Here is a 15,581-nt window from a genome sequence, read left to right on the forward strand (position 1 = left end):
AGTTTTTTTTTTTTTTTTTTTTTTTTTTTTTTTAAAAACTAAAAATAAAGCTACAGACAACACAAACACATTTTCTAAATAGTATGGACAACTAATCGTAACAGCTGCATAGAAAGGATGCATTTAGACCTGTCAGTTTCTTGGTGCGGGCGGCACATACCAACCAAAGTATTAAACATGTTTTGGGATCTTTTTTCTGCTATGTTTTTTTTTTTGTGTTGAAAAGTGGGTGTCGCTGTGCATGCTGGGCTCAGATCATCATGATGGTGGTTTGGAGGAAGGACTTTAAACATCGCAGTTTACAGTAGTTAAGAAGAAAGGGGAAAAAAAGTCCAGCTTTTATCAGTTTTGTCTCTGGAATGTGGATTGGTCGGTTTTGCCTGTGTCTGCGAAGTGAAGCTATACAATGTATCTAGACCACAACTTTACACTAGTGATCCTCTGACCTTTCTTGTTTTGTATGGGAAGCAGAGCCGTAGCATTTGATACAAACTCCCCACTCCACAGTTAACTGGGAGATGTTAACATATGAAGCGCATTGGAAGGAACATGGTTGAGAGGACCAGTAAATTTGTTTTGATCGTGCTCGGATCCATCTGTTTCATGTTGATCTTGTACCAGTACGTGGGACCGGGGATGATGAACTTTGGGTCCCCGCACCGGTACCTTATTCAAGAAGATTTGGATATCTTCCCGACCCCAGATCCACACTACGTAAAGAAGTACTATTTTCCGATCAGGGACCTGGAGCGCTCTGTTGATTTTGAGATCAAGGGGGAAGATGTGATAGTTTTTCTCCACATCCAGAAAACCGGAGGGACCACCTTTGGAAGGCACTTGGTGCAGAATGTGAGATTGGAGGTGCCTTGCGATTGCAGACCTGGGCAGAAGAAGTGTACCTGTTACCGGCCGAACAGGAAAGAGACCTGGCTTTTCTCTCGCTTCTCTACCGGCTGGAGCTGTGGATTGCATGCTGATTGGACCGAACTCACAAACTGTGTACCCGGAGTGCTCAACAAGAAGGAAAATACAATGACAAATCCAAGGTAGGGTGTTCATTCGTTGTATTCCTGTCTTCCCTAAAAACAACATTTATTGGACAGAACGTCGCAGTATGGAACGGAGGATGCGTTACCCAGGTATTCAACATTTCATTCAGTTTACATTATTCTGCAGAGTGCTACCGTAACAAATTCAAACATACAGTACCTGGGAATCGTGCGTGTGAGTACACACTATATATATATATATATATATATATATATATATATATATATATATATATATATATATATATATATATATATTGCACTCCTCTAAACAATTTGTTGTGAATGGCAATCCTTCACGTTTTTCGGTGGACTCTTTTCACAATTGTCACTGACGTCAGCTTTGTTTAAATTTTTTTTTTTTTTTTTTTTTTTTTTTTTTTAAATAAGCGTAGAACTATGTCTGAAGGGTCACTTGCTGTTGTGCCTATGCTTGTCTAATGCATTCCACTCAGTACAGGTTGAAACTGAAACAAGCTACTGTTAATAACGATGCTGAAGTTGGCTTCTTAGCATTCCAGCTTCTTATTGGCATACCGAAAATGTAACAAATTGCATAAGTAACTGGTATTTCGGGGGGGGGGGTAAGTAGCTTTAGTCCACACATTTGATGCAAAAATAGTGGGTAAACGGCACAGATAGCAAGCTGGCCCATATCGCAAACTGAATAAGTAACTGGCTAAGTCCCTGCCTTCCTGCTTCTGTAAATATAGCACCAAATATTAGATACATGATTAAGTTATTTTTTTCCCCAGATACAGAATTAATAAAATACAAAATACATATAAAAAGCAATGAACGGTTTTATTGGACAGCACGGTTAGAAGTAGCAACACCACATTGTTAAAATATACCAGTGGTCAATTAGACTTTCCATCAGAATTAGGATATATCACAACGTCACAGTGCAAACTACAGTATTGAACTTCTGAGTGCATTTAGGAAAAGCACTGTTTGTTAACCAGGCTTAACACTGGATAAAACAAACCATTGTAAAAAAACAAAACAAACATTTGACACGTTGTCTGTGCAGAGAAGGTAACTTCACAGCGAGGGAAAATATCTGTGTAACAAAAAAATTCTACTTTCCATACCATAAACTCTTAATTCACTCACGCTCATTGTTTAAACAGGCACACTGTACTCCAGCCAAGTACTTATCGTTCGGAAAATCCATGTAAAAGCTCGCTTCGCTTCTCTCCGTTGCTCTCCATTCCAAACGCTATATGTGTTCCCACGACCGCACAAACAAAATCACAATGAAAGACACAAACCCTCAGGATGGCCACCTAGTTTGCAAAAGTGTATTCTATTTATGTTCAGGTGCGTAAAAACTGTCAATTATTATATTAGTCAATACCCAATAAGACATAAAAGGTGAACGGGGTGGATAAGCTACTACAATTACAGTGTTAAATCAATAATATAGAAAACGTGCACTAATCAAATCTAAATGTAAAATAATAAAAATAAAACATATAAGTAACAAATAAATACATGAAAGATAATAGGGGCATTACTGACCCTGTTAAAAAGTGCCCTGTTTCTCAGTCATAAAAATAGGGTGATGCTTGAATTTGACTTTTTTTCTCAGTGAGCCTCTGCCGTTTAATGTCCTCTGCACGTTACTGCTGTGTTATAAAGTACAACTATGATGCGGGTTCTAGCGCATAAAACTGATTAATCAGTCTCAGTAAGCTTTCAGTGCTTTAAACATCTCTCTCTCTGAAAACCACAGTCAGTATCAGAGCTGAGCTGTGATTAAGAATTATTCTCTTGTCAAGACATTTTTTCAATCCCAGTATTTAAGTTTTGGTTTGCGAAATCCCATAATCAAGTTATTTTCTGCAAGTCGGTCAAAACACACTGCGCTGTTTCTGTGTTTACCTGGTTCCTACCTGCTGCCTTTTGTTAATGAGGATCACCTCTCTTTAAAACAGCAGGTTGGATGACTGATTGGAAATTGATTTGCAGCCACATTCCTCCCAATCACTCATCATCATACAAAGACAGTAACTGCTGTCATTCTGCAGATGAGCCGGTGCAGACAAAAAAGCCACAGTCCCTCCCTCGGCTTCAGTTTTACATTGGAATTTACTTTCTTGGTAAATGTTCGCTACATTCTTCCTTAGATTAGGTATTCAGCGCACTCTTTGCCTTCAGGTAGCAGACCTTGTTGGCTTTTCAGTTTGTTTATATTCCTTAAAGGTACTATCAGCTGTAGGTACACAAATCTCCTCCATCGTTCAAGCCGTCTTGCCACTTTGTAGTTCATGAAAGCAAACAAAAATAAAAAAAAATAGTGATTTATCCATCTGCCATTTTTGTTATATGATTAGGTTTTAAACTTACAAATGAGATATTTTGGCATGATTCATTAATCTTTTGGAAATGTATAAAAACTATTTTAAAGGTATCTATCTATTACGTTGATGATAATGATAACACAGTACTAATTTTCATGAACTGAGAAGACATTTGTGATTATTATTTATTATTATTATTATTATTATTATTATTATTATTATTATTATTATTATTAATTTAGCTGTCACCTTTATCCAAGGTGACTTACAAGTATTACAATAGAAAATACAATATTCAAAAATATTAAAATGTTATTTTTATTATAATATGATTACTATTATTATTAGTCGCAGCAGTGGTACTGCTAGTAATGATACCAGCCATCCCAATTTTCCCAGGACAGCCCTCTTTTTAGGTAGCATGTTCTAATGTCCCCACAAATTTAGTCAAATCTTGTTTTTGTCCTGCTTGTGGCTAGTTGTACCATTTTTCATGAACGTTGTACCATTTTCCATATTGTAATTAGGCCACACCCTAATGGACGGAGGTAAATCTAAAGCCAACTAGCCTCTTAATCCCAGAGTCCCTTAGACAGGACAGGTTGATTAAATTGACCCTTAACTGAAAGAAACAAATCTGTAAATTAAGTGTTAACCCTTTGCTACATTGATAGTGTTGCTTCATACCGCGAGGTAGAATGATGATACAATAGTAAAATCCACATTGAATCTTTTTATTTACATTGGTATTTTATATGGGAGCTCAGATATATAGAATAAAATGCAGAACAACAACTAGAGAGATTAAATATTAGTTCAGCACACATCGCAGATCATCTGCAATTACTGCAACTTAAAAAAAAAAAAAAAATCTGTTTCCTGCCAGTCTGCTCGCAGTGACTCATCTAGACACTCCATGCATAAAATATTATGAAACCGAGGTGCGGAAAAGCTTTCATTGAAAGAAAGTTGTCATTATAGTTAGAATGCGTTATATATTTAATAAAAGTACACCAGACTGTTTTCTTATCATATGACATGTTGTGCAGACTGAATGAGCATGGAAACTCTTACTGAGTTACAGTGTTTGCAAATTATGACTTCGGAAAGTTGGTAACTTTACGTAGTAGTAGTGCATTAAAATACGTTTTGGGCCAGGATAAATATATATGGGTGACGTAGAGGGGTTCCCCCTCTGTGAGAATCAACTTTGAAATAAGTGGCCCAAACCATTTATCACCCAAAATGCTCCAGTTAGTTACTTGTAGTTTTTAAAACACAACTAATTGAGGTTTTGATAGTTTCAAATATGTCACTGTAACAAAGAAATCTTATTACACACGCAAGTTCATAACCCCTCAGCTCCAAGCTAGTGCCACTGGAAGCACACCCTGTCACTTATTTTACTTTTTACTTTTTAATAATGCCAGTTCGGTTAGGACTGTGTGGTGCTTTAGCCTCACCAAAGTGGCCATAAGCATGGGGGGGGGGGGGGGGGGGGGGGACTTGAAACCAAAAGTGTTTCACAAAATTTTGGAGAGTGGTCCCTAAGGTTCTTACATCAATACTAATGTTTTTCTGGAAAGCCCTGTTCATTACGAGTTGAACGAGGTGCTGCACATGATGGGAGCGTCTAAGTTGAGCCCAGGGTGATTTTTCCGGTCAGGGTCACTTTCACTTTAGGTTGACCTTTGCCAGGTCACAGCTCAAAGGGGGAAAAAGATATATAATATAATATATATATATATATATATATATATATATGATATAGATATATATATATATATATTGCTTTTCTGAACTCGTGATTTTTTTTTCTAGTAAGTATGGTCTTACCCTTGTTTGCAGCAGTAGGAATATATAAGCTGGGAGTTTAAATAGTTTTAATTATTGTGCATCATTTATCACAAATAATATTGCAAAAAGACAACCCTACTAATTAAATAGGTTCAGTGTCTTGTACAGAATTATGTCACATAGGCCTAATAATTATATATTGTAGGGCATACCACCATGAGATTCATAGCTGTGCATCCTTGGTGGACAGCAAAGATCTTATGGCAAAGATTAGAGTGAAAACACACCTTCCCCAGCCTGAGAGATGACATATTCTCTTTAAAAACAAACATGCAAGCACTATTAGCCCATCCCAGTATTCATTTTTGAAGCCCAGGATAGTGGCATGCATCATTATCCTTAATCCTTAATTGTATGTGGTCTCTGGGGTTTCTAGAATAGTGTAAGAGATGGATACACACATGCTGCTGAACATGAACATCTTTTCAACATTTCTGGAGATTTTGATATATAAAATGGTTAGTATTTTAATAGAAGCCTAGGCAGGGGTTAAAGATTGATGGGCATGGCAGTTGTTCTATTGGATCACTGTAGAATGTCAATAAATCACTTAGTATGGAAGAATGCAATGCACAGTTTGACTTGAAAGAGCATCATTTAAAAGAGCGTTCAAATAATGTATTTACATGTTGTTATTACACCATTATCAGTAGTAGCAATATCCTCTCTGGTCCCAATCGTCTTTTGTTTGAATATATTTTGGTTATTTGATTTTATTTTTACTTCAGCTTGGAATATTTAAGGCAACACTGTATATGAAATGTTGCTTAATGACTTAATGTGTTGCAGTTAAATGGTCTGTCTGCATTCGGGAGATGTTACCTAAAGCAAAGGTACCAGGATGCAGAAGTGTATCTGTAGCGTAGTATTTGAAATATTTTCATATCCTGAATTACCGTTTCTGCACAATAATACACTCTTTAAGACCAATCTATGTGTAACTCCATGTCTGTGGTTGTGTACCTGCTACACCTCTGTCAGTGTGGTTTTCACAGTATATTTAGAGTTGAGAACTTATTCACTGATTATAAGTCCGTGGGTTTGGTCATAGCCTGGGGTTAGTCTTTTGCTTACTGATCTATGTGCTGCAGACTCAGAAAGCTCCTTCCCACAGAGTCCCAGGATACAATAAGCATATTTACATGAAATGCACTATTGGACAGAATTGCAGAGCTATTTAATAGCTGTCAAAGTCCAACCTGCCTGATTGAGCGATAGAAGCCATAATAGTTTTTCAACAAGAGCTGAGTAAAATGTACATTTGTTTTGCAGCCTTACAGGAGACACATTTTAGTGCCTGTTTGAATTATTCTGTTCAAATATAAACTAGGTGACGAGAATCAGTAAGCACAAGGAACATTATTGTTAATCTTTATCAGGCAGGTGTTTCATACTGTAAGGTGATTTTTGAAAGCCTTTTTTTGTTTGGTTGGTATGTGCTGTTTTGACCATGTTATACAAAATCAAATTGTAAGCCAGTTCATTAGGCCAATGTAATTTTTTTTTTTTTTTTAATCACATTTGATGAACAGACACAAACACAAACGACCTGAAATATATTTCCTGGTTGATTATTTGTAAGTGTTGACTGGAATATGCCATGTAGAAAGCTCTTAAATTCATGTTTTTAAAGTAGTGTCCTTAGGCTTTCTATCTGGGGTTTAAAGAAGAAACATATGTGGGTCTGGCTTTACAGCTGAGACGGACATATTTCCTAATTTATTATTATTATTATTATTATTATTATTATTATTATTATTATTATTATTATTAATGCTTCCTGCACCCAGAGCATTAAGCTAATTGAACTCTGTTTACAACCATGCAATGCAGGTCGTGGAGCCCAGAAGGACACAATGAAAGTGAAAAGTCACCTCGTACTGCACTATCATCTGCAGCTTGTTAAGATTCCCTTTTTCTCATAGGTTTCAAACCCCAGCACTTTCAAATTCCGTGGCTTCCTTTATGTTACTCCATTCCCATGACCACCGTTATAAGCTGTCAATTATCTCATCTTGGAACCACAAAGAGGACCTGGCAGGGCTTGTATTGTGAAAGAGCAAGATACACTGATAAGTCCCTGTTCACCACTGCAATGGTGGTGACGCCCATGTGTGTCGGCAGCTCAGGACTAATGGAATTCAACTCGAGCCCCTTGTGTTTTACAGCAGGAAAGGAGAAAGCTGAGATGGCTAATTTGTGTGTGTTTTTTGAATCCCTCAAAAAATACACAGGGGTTATTGCCTAAGGCTGTTTTCGAAGGTTCATTCGGTAGCCAGGAATTCGAAAGTAGTTTTAAAACTTCGAAGGTTCATCAGGTGGCGTTCACATACTGTTGTTTTTTTTTTTTTCGCTCTGTTAACAGAAACTGTTTGACAATGTGTGAATACTATAAATCGCACATTAAATGCCACTCACATGCAAAGTTTGATCTTTTGATTTGTATAATGCATATTACATTAACAAAATCCTATAGCGGTTGTAGTGCTTTACCAAAATATGTACTGAATACCTAGTTTACAAGACAGTGTAAGAGAAGTGCTATGGTATATCATCACTGATATTTAGAATTTCGAAAACTGAGCACCCTCCCCCCCCCCCAGCTCGTGTTACCCAGAGGTAACCTTTCATTTCTTCATTCACCATCTCTACAGCAAAGCGTTGTGTGGTGTAAGCTGCAAGCATAAGTTATGAAGTGTGGCGGAGCCTCAAACCCCTCACAAACCCTCTTGCTTTTTGGGATTTTTTTGTTAATCCCCAAATGACCAAAAAAAAAGTGCAAACTGTGGTGGACTGTTCCAGTGGTCCAGTTCATATTATTATTATTATTATTATTATTATTATTATTATTATTATTATTATTATAATAATAATAATAATAATAATAATAATAATAATAATAATAATAATAATAATAATATTTAGTAGCAGTAAAATGTGACTGATAACCTGCTTGGAACAGTGACTGTTAAATAAAGCTTTGTTTTGCCTAAATCTGCTGCAGTTGGCGTAAATAAACAATATGTATTTTTATTTTTGTTTAAATTGTAAAACATGATTACTGTTCTTAATAGTGTATTTTTAAACTACATGTGAATGCTTTATTCCATGTATATGGATTAGCTGTAAAAGAATAGGATTTTCAATCAAATATAAACCAGTAGCTATGGTGATTTCACCAGTACATTATGCAAATTGTACCATCGATGGTACCGAACTTTCGAAGGTCAAAATATACCCTTCGTTGCAGCCCTAGTATTGCCAGAGCTTGGTTATTCACTGTTTGTAAGCTATGGAACTAAAAAGGCAAATTACATTTTGTGCATAATTGCTTTAACGACATAACAGGGCAAGACAGACTGCTAATTTAGTTTGCAAGAAGAAAGCAGATTTGTCATTTTGAGAATGAAAAATGAGAGTACATTTCCCACTTCCGAGTTATAGGAGCAACCAGCATAGATCGAGAATTAGAAGGCTTCTTACTAGTTTTATTAAATGAACAAGTTTTTGGCATCTTTCAACACTGCATTGTGACTAACTCACTGTCAGTTTCATGAAATGAATGTGTTTTTTATTAGTATTTTATTGCTATATGTTTTGGTACAGTGAATAGAATGTAGGTTTGCCACAATTCTCCACAGATTGTCAACCCAGAGAAAAACAAAACGCATGGAAAATCTTTCAAAACCGGTTGTGGATTAGCGCTAGGTTGTCTGATAATAATTACTGCAATTGACTCATTATGAACCCTCCCCTGGGAAAAAGGGTTTTTGTGTTGTATGTAGAAGGAGGTCATATAACCAAGTGTGTTTTGAATAGACACATGCAAACCAAAAAAAGATATAAATATATATACAGTGCCTACAGAAAGTCTACACCCCCTTGAACTCTTTTCACATTTTGTTGTGTCAGTGCCTCAGAGTTTCATGCATTTAAATGAGGAATTTTTTCCATTTATCTACACACCATACTCCACACTGTTAAGGGGAAAAAAGTTTTTATTGAGAAAAAATTGTATATTAAAAATACAAAACTGAAAGAGCATAATTTGATAAGTCTCCACCCCCCCTGAGTTAATACTTGGTGGAAGCACCTGGCAGCAATTACAGCTGTGAGTCTGTCGGGATAGGTCTCTACCAACTTTGCACTCCTAGATTTGGCAATATTTGACCATTCTTCTTTACAAAACTGTTCAAGCTCTGTCAAGTTCCTTGGGGAAGGTTGATGGACAGAAAGCTTCAAGTCATGCCACAGATTTTCGATTGGATTTAGGTCGGGGCTCTGACTGGGCCACTCAACGACATTTACCTTTTTGTTCCTTAGCCACTCCAGTGTAGCTTTGGCTGTGTGCTTTGAGTCGTTGTCATGCTGCAAGGTGAACATCCGTCCTAGTTTCAGCTTTCTTGCAGAGGGCAGCAGGTTTTCCTCAAGGACTTCTCAGTACTTTGCTCCGTTCATTTTCCCTTCTATCCTGACAAGTGCCCCAGTCCCTGCCAATGATAAAACATCCCCATAACATGATGCTGCCACCACCATGCTTCACAGTAGGGATGGTGTTCTTTGGGTGATGTGTTGTGTTGGGTTTGTGCCAAACATAACACTTTGCATTTAGGCCAAAAAGTTCCATTTTAGTTTCATCAGACCACAAAACTTTTTGGTATAGAATCCCCTGCGTGTTTTTTTTTTTTTTTTGCATACTTCACATGGGATTCAAGGTGGGCTTTCACGAGTAATGGCTTCCTTCTTGCCACCCTACCATACAGGCCAGATTTGTGGAGTACTTGGGATATTGTTGTCACGTGCACACTTTGACCAGTCATAAAAGCCTGTAGCTCTTGCAAAGTTGCCATTGGCCTCTTGGTAGCCTCTCTGATCAGTCTCCTTCTTGCTCGGTTATCCAGTTTGGAGGGATGGCCTGATCTAGGCAGGGTCTTGGTGATGTCATACACCTTCCACTTCTTAATAATCATCTTGACCATGCTCCAAGGGATATCCAAGACCTTTGATATTTTTCTTATAACCATCCCGTGATCTGTGCCTTTCCACAACTTTGTCCCAGAGTTCTTTTGAAAGCACCTTGGTGCTCACGTTTGAGTCTTTGCTTTAAAATGCTCTACCCAGTAGAGGGAGCCTACAGGAACTGCTGAATTTATTCTGAAATCATGTGAATCATTATAGTTTAACACAGGTGGAGGCCACTTAACTTGGTGTGTGATTTTGAAGGCGATTAGTTACACCTGAGCTAATTTAGGATTGCTATTACAAGGGGGGTGGACTCTTATCCAGCCAAGCTATTTGTTTTTATTTTTTATTAACACCACAAATACAAAAAGGTATAAAAATTAAAATTCAAGGGTTTATAAATTGTAACACTACTGGTGTAATTTATATGTTAACTTGCCCATGTAACCTGGTCTATATTGGACAAACTAAGAGAAGCTTGAAAACATGGATTGCAGAACACAAAGCAGCTATTTGAAATCAGAATCATGACTATGCTAACGGGAAGCACTACACAAAAGCCTGACATGGATCTTCTGTGCACTCACTGAGATTTGTGGGTGTGGAGAAAATCAATGTACCAGCTAGAGGGAGGAATTTGGTAAATATTCTACTACGTAGAGAAGCACATTGGATTCTTACTTTGAACACATTGGAACCATTGGGTCTCAATGACGATATTAATTTATATTCGTTAATCTAATATTATCTTCCGAAGAGTAATACACATTTATTAATGATTTTTGTAATATATGAAGTGTTTTTAATCATGATGCTTTTATTATCATTTGTTGAAACAATTATCTATAAATTGATCATTAACTAATTGACTCCTGTTTCGGTGCAAATTGTTATTGATTATTGATTTAAGGTGTAGTCCTGGCTTTGAAGTATTTAAATCTTTGAAACACCTGTGTTTTACAATGTTCTGATGAAGACAAACTGTTGAAACGTGTAAACATTGTTGCTCGCTGACTTTTTAAACATGAATATGCAAGAATAAAGACACTTTTATCTACAAATTGACTACAGATCTGGATTAATCCAAGGGAGTTGTCTTTTTTTCCCCTCTGTCCGTGGTTTTCAGCAGTCAGGTATTTTGTTTGTGTGTGTATATATATATATATATATATATATATATATATATATATATATATATATATATATATATATATATATATATATATATATATATATATATATACACACACACACACACACACACACATATACACATACGCACACACTGAACAAAAAATATAAATCTTTTATACGCACAAAAAGCTTATTTCTCTCAAATTTTGTGCACAAATTTGTCTATATCCCTGTTAGTGAGCATTTGACTGTCCACCAGAGCTGTTGCCAGAGAATTTAATGTTTATTTCTCTACCATAAGCCGCCTCCAAAGTCGTTTTAGAGAATTTGGCAGCACATCCAACTGGCCTCAGAACCGCAGACCACATGTAACCACGACAGCCCAAGACCTCCACATCCGGCTTCTTCATCTGCGGGATCTTCTGAGACCAGCCACTCGGACAGCTGATGAAACTGTGGGTTTGCACAACCGAAGAATTTCTGCACAAACTGTCAGATATCGTCTCAGGGAAGCTCATCTGCGTGCTCGTCGTCCTCACCAGGGTGTCACACAAATTCTGGCAAGGTGGTAAATGGAAAACCAAAACATTTTGCGATATGTATTTCTAATTTCTATCAACTGTGTCATTTATGACGGACGTGGAATTTTGCCTCATCGTGGCATGCAACAAGTTCTTCAAGGCTCTCAAGAAGAAGTGAGAGCGGAGACTCCCCTCCTGAACCGGGCTTAAAAACAGTATTTTTTTTTTAATATTTGGATATTTATCCCTGCACTACAAAATATTATCCTGTTTTTAAATATGTTTTGAGTTTCAAATAAAGACTGGAGGAATATATTACAGGCAAACTTTCCACTTTCTTTAATATTATAATATTGAATTGACTTCAGATAACAACCCCATTAGTTCAAGCTGAAGTAGGAAATAGCTTTTATTCAAGTGTTTTGCAAGGCCTGTTTTATTTTATTTTTTTTACAAAACAGTGGCAGTAATTTGGTTTTAAAAGCAGTTAAGTGAAGTAAAAGTAAATCAACACAATATACAATCTGTGACCTGCTTGCATTTTAATCCAGTTGCTAGGTACTGTAGCCAAGGTAATTGCTGGGTTTCAGTTAAGCACTGAAGAGGTTGTTGGCTTATTTGTTGAGGCCTCAAATAGATAGATTTGTCTAATGAAGGGTACCTCTAAACGCTAGAGAGGGATTTCTAAGCTTTTGACAATCTAAGCTGGGTATTACACTGCCTAAATGGAGACATGTCTTTACAGCCAGAAAGAGATGTGTTGGAGTGCTGTTGCTATTATGGGTCCTTCATTTAAAATAGATCCTTCAGAACCACGCCTTCAACATTAGCCTCCACTTTGTTAATAGTCCAGTTAATGTTCTTTCAATGTTTGATCACTGGTGACACCACATACAATGGGAGAATCAGATTAAAAGTAAAACTAAATCAGCAGACTTGATGCCTTTGTGCAAGTAGTTTGAGTTTCAATCCCATTTGAAGAGAACTCCTCGAACCCTTGTGAAGAGATTCATCCTGGGTAAGTAAAGAATTGGTAATAAATAGGACAAAAAAAAAAAAAAAAAGAAAAATAAACCCATTGCAGAACTTTGGTGGTATTGTCCCTCAGACCGTTCTTCTCTATATCTTTGGGGAGGATTGTTAAATTGAGTGCTGCTCCTCCACTCTCTCTGCACTCACAATCCAACACCCCTGCACACACACACACACATATATATACCTCTTCTTCCAATCTTGTCATTCCAATCAAAGAGCCAAGGCAATTTTCCACCCTGTGGCTTTATGGATATGGGCTGCAGATCATCCCGAGCGTGACTGGAACATTAGAGGAAATGTATTTTCATGGGAAATTTGCTGCCATTTCAAAAATAGCTTGTTCGGCTAATGGACAACTGCATGGTATATAATAACCGTGTGTGTGTGTGTGTGCACGTTGGGTAGGGGGCTTTCTATAGATTTAGAATTAAATTAGCAGTTGCTGGCATTGTGCATTAACCTCCATTGTATTTCATGTTTTGAAACGTGGTCAAAGGGGTTTGACAGCGCAGGTGTTGCAAATGATGGCCTGTTCATATTCTAGTTTACTGCAAGGTAAAATGGTCCGATTTCTGCTACATCAGTTGACCTACACTGATGTAGGTCAACTCCTTGATGTTCAAGTTCTCTGGATTTAATTTACTCACTCTGTTATCCCAGCATTTGGTTCAGTTCAATGCACTGAATGTGCTGGATGTTACTTTCTTAGAAGCAGTAAAAGCAATGTACAGTACCGTTATGCCAGTTTGTTGAATAAACGATCCTTTACTGGGTAAAATTGAAAGTGTTCTAGAAATCATAAGTTCACATTTATTTGTTTTGGTACAATTATTTTCCCATTAAATACAATTAGTTAAAACAGACATTAAAAAACACAATGATAAAGACATTTAAGTAAACCTTTTAGGGAGCCAATATAGGAGAGAAAGTCAAATGTGGCTCCCTAATAAATGTACTTATATTTCATCTGCTCTTTGGAGTGTATACAAATGTGGGATGGGTTAAATTGACAGGACCCCTGTGCTGCTTTGCCCTTTTGTTTCTGAAGTACCGAGGAGCATGGTGAGCGGCGGCCCAATGTAAAATGACATTGGATTTTAGAATGTCGAGAATGTTGCCAGAATGGGCCCCTGGTGTGCAGTGAGTGTTGAATGAACAGACCTACTACTTTGACTGGGATTTAGACCAATGCTGACCTCATTGTCCCGCAGGGGTGCCAAAACAAGAGAGGTAAACCATAAAAGTCACTTTCGCATCTCTTTTCGGAAGATAAATGCAGTATTGTGCTTCTAAATTAGGACTGTCCTGTATTCTGAAATAAGATGAGAATGGGCATCAAATGACTTGGCTGAAATTCCACAGTTTTTCCTCTGAAACAACAGAAGTATTTAGTATGGTAATGGAATATTTGGAAAAGGCTGCAATCCATAATTTTAGCATGTTATATTATATAGTAACAGCCTGTTTATCCAAGCATGAGGAGAACAAGAAAGCTGTATTTGCTTAAATGTGTGACTGGAAAATCACTTGGTTTTATTTGTATGGTATAATGAAAGAGGAGTCTTATTGTTCTTGAAAGCATGTGATCTTTTATATCTGGATTTTATCAACAAGGTTAGGGTAAATGTTAACAATGAGTTGTAGTGTTCAAGCGGTTAGAGCTCTTTCATTTTGCTTATCTGTTTGAATCCCGGCTATTGAATGAGTCTAGATCACTGATGTTGTGTTAGATAACTTTGAAGACAATTCTGCTTCACAATCAGCTGTGAATGTACACTGCTCTTTGTCTGAAATAATAATAAAAAGAAGATATATTGCTTTAAGCAAAATACATTTCCACCAGTTTATCTGCTTTAAATCTAAGCTTCTTATGTGTTGTAATCATTTTTTATAAGCATTTAAATTTAGTTTGTTTTTGGTATCCTTTTGAAACTGTAAGCACTAATTTTGAATTTATTGAACATTAAGAAAAAGCACTATGAGATGATTCAGCTCAGGAGTTTAGCATCTTACCACAATATGACATGCCACACATTTTTTATTGTTTGAAACCTTTTTCAATGAAAGTAAATAGACTGAGGTACCATTACTTTTTCACAGTATATTGAGAAATAAGGTTTGATGAGGCAAGACCATTGTCAGACATGCTGATCAATCAATGGCGAATAGAACCGTGCTCATCGCCATCCACTTGTCAATAGATTTCCCATTCCTACTAATTGTCTTCCTGCGATGGAAAGGACCTGTATAAGATTGTCCATCTTTCCTTGAAAGCAGGTTAATTCAGAGAATTGTTAGTAGAGAGTTCTTCCAGTACAGGTTCACATTATTCACATTATTTACTCTAGACTGCTGGCTGGGTTTGAAGGGATCTTGTGTTAATTGCCTCGTAACATCATCAAAATGAGGCTAGGTAGGACATTAAGCACCATAACATTAACTGGAAATGTGTTGTTGGTTGGTTAATGTTTTTTCTTAATGTTTTCTTTTAATTAACATTGAGTTTTGGAACATTTCTCAGTTGTGTGTTGAAGTAAGAAGAGTGAAGTAAGGGCTGTCCAAAATAATATCTGATCATGCAGTGAACAGCAGTTTATGGCAAATAAACAAAATGTTATTCTGCTACCATTTGCATCCTCTCTGTAAGGTAGATCACTAATAGTCAGAATGACAACTATGTACAGATAGTGATTTTTATCTTGTAACACTCAGTATGA

The 15,581-nt window shown here is 36.8% G+C and overlaps 1 protein-coding gene across 1 annotated transcript in view; it reads left to right on the forward strand.

The window, feature by feature from the left end:
- The first annotated feature begins 210 nt into the window (after positions 1-210).
- LOC121326799 (heparan-sulfate 6-O-sulfotransferase 1-like) overlaps positions 211-15,581 on the forward strand; it is a 167,206-nt gene continuing 151,835 nt past the window's right edge. Inside the window, exon 1 of the mRNA XM_041270317.1 lies at positions 211-1,046. Within this exon, the coding sequence (XP_041126251.1) occupies positions 529-1,046 (518 nt within the window). The 5' untranslated portion in view covers positions 211-528. The remainder of the gene's footprint in view (positions 1,047-15,581) is intronic.

The sequence above is a fragment of the Polyodon spathula genome, chromosome 14, assembly GCF_017654505.1.
Source record: "Polyodon spathula isolate WHYD16114869_AA chromosome 14, ASM1765450v1, whole genome shotgun sequence".
NCBI classification, from domain to species: domain Eukaryota; kingdom Metazoa; phylum Chordata; class Actinopteri; order Acipenseriformes; family Polyodontidae; genus Polyodon; species Polyodon spathula.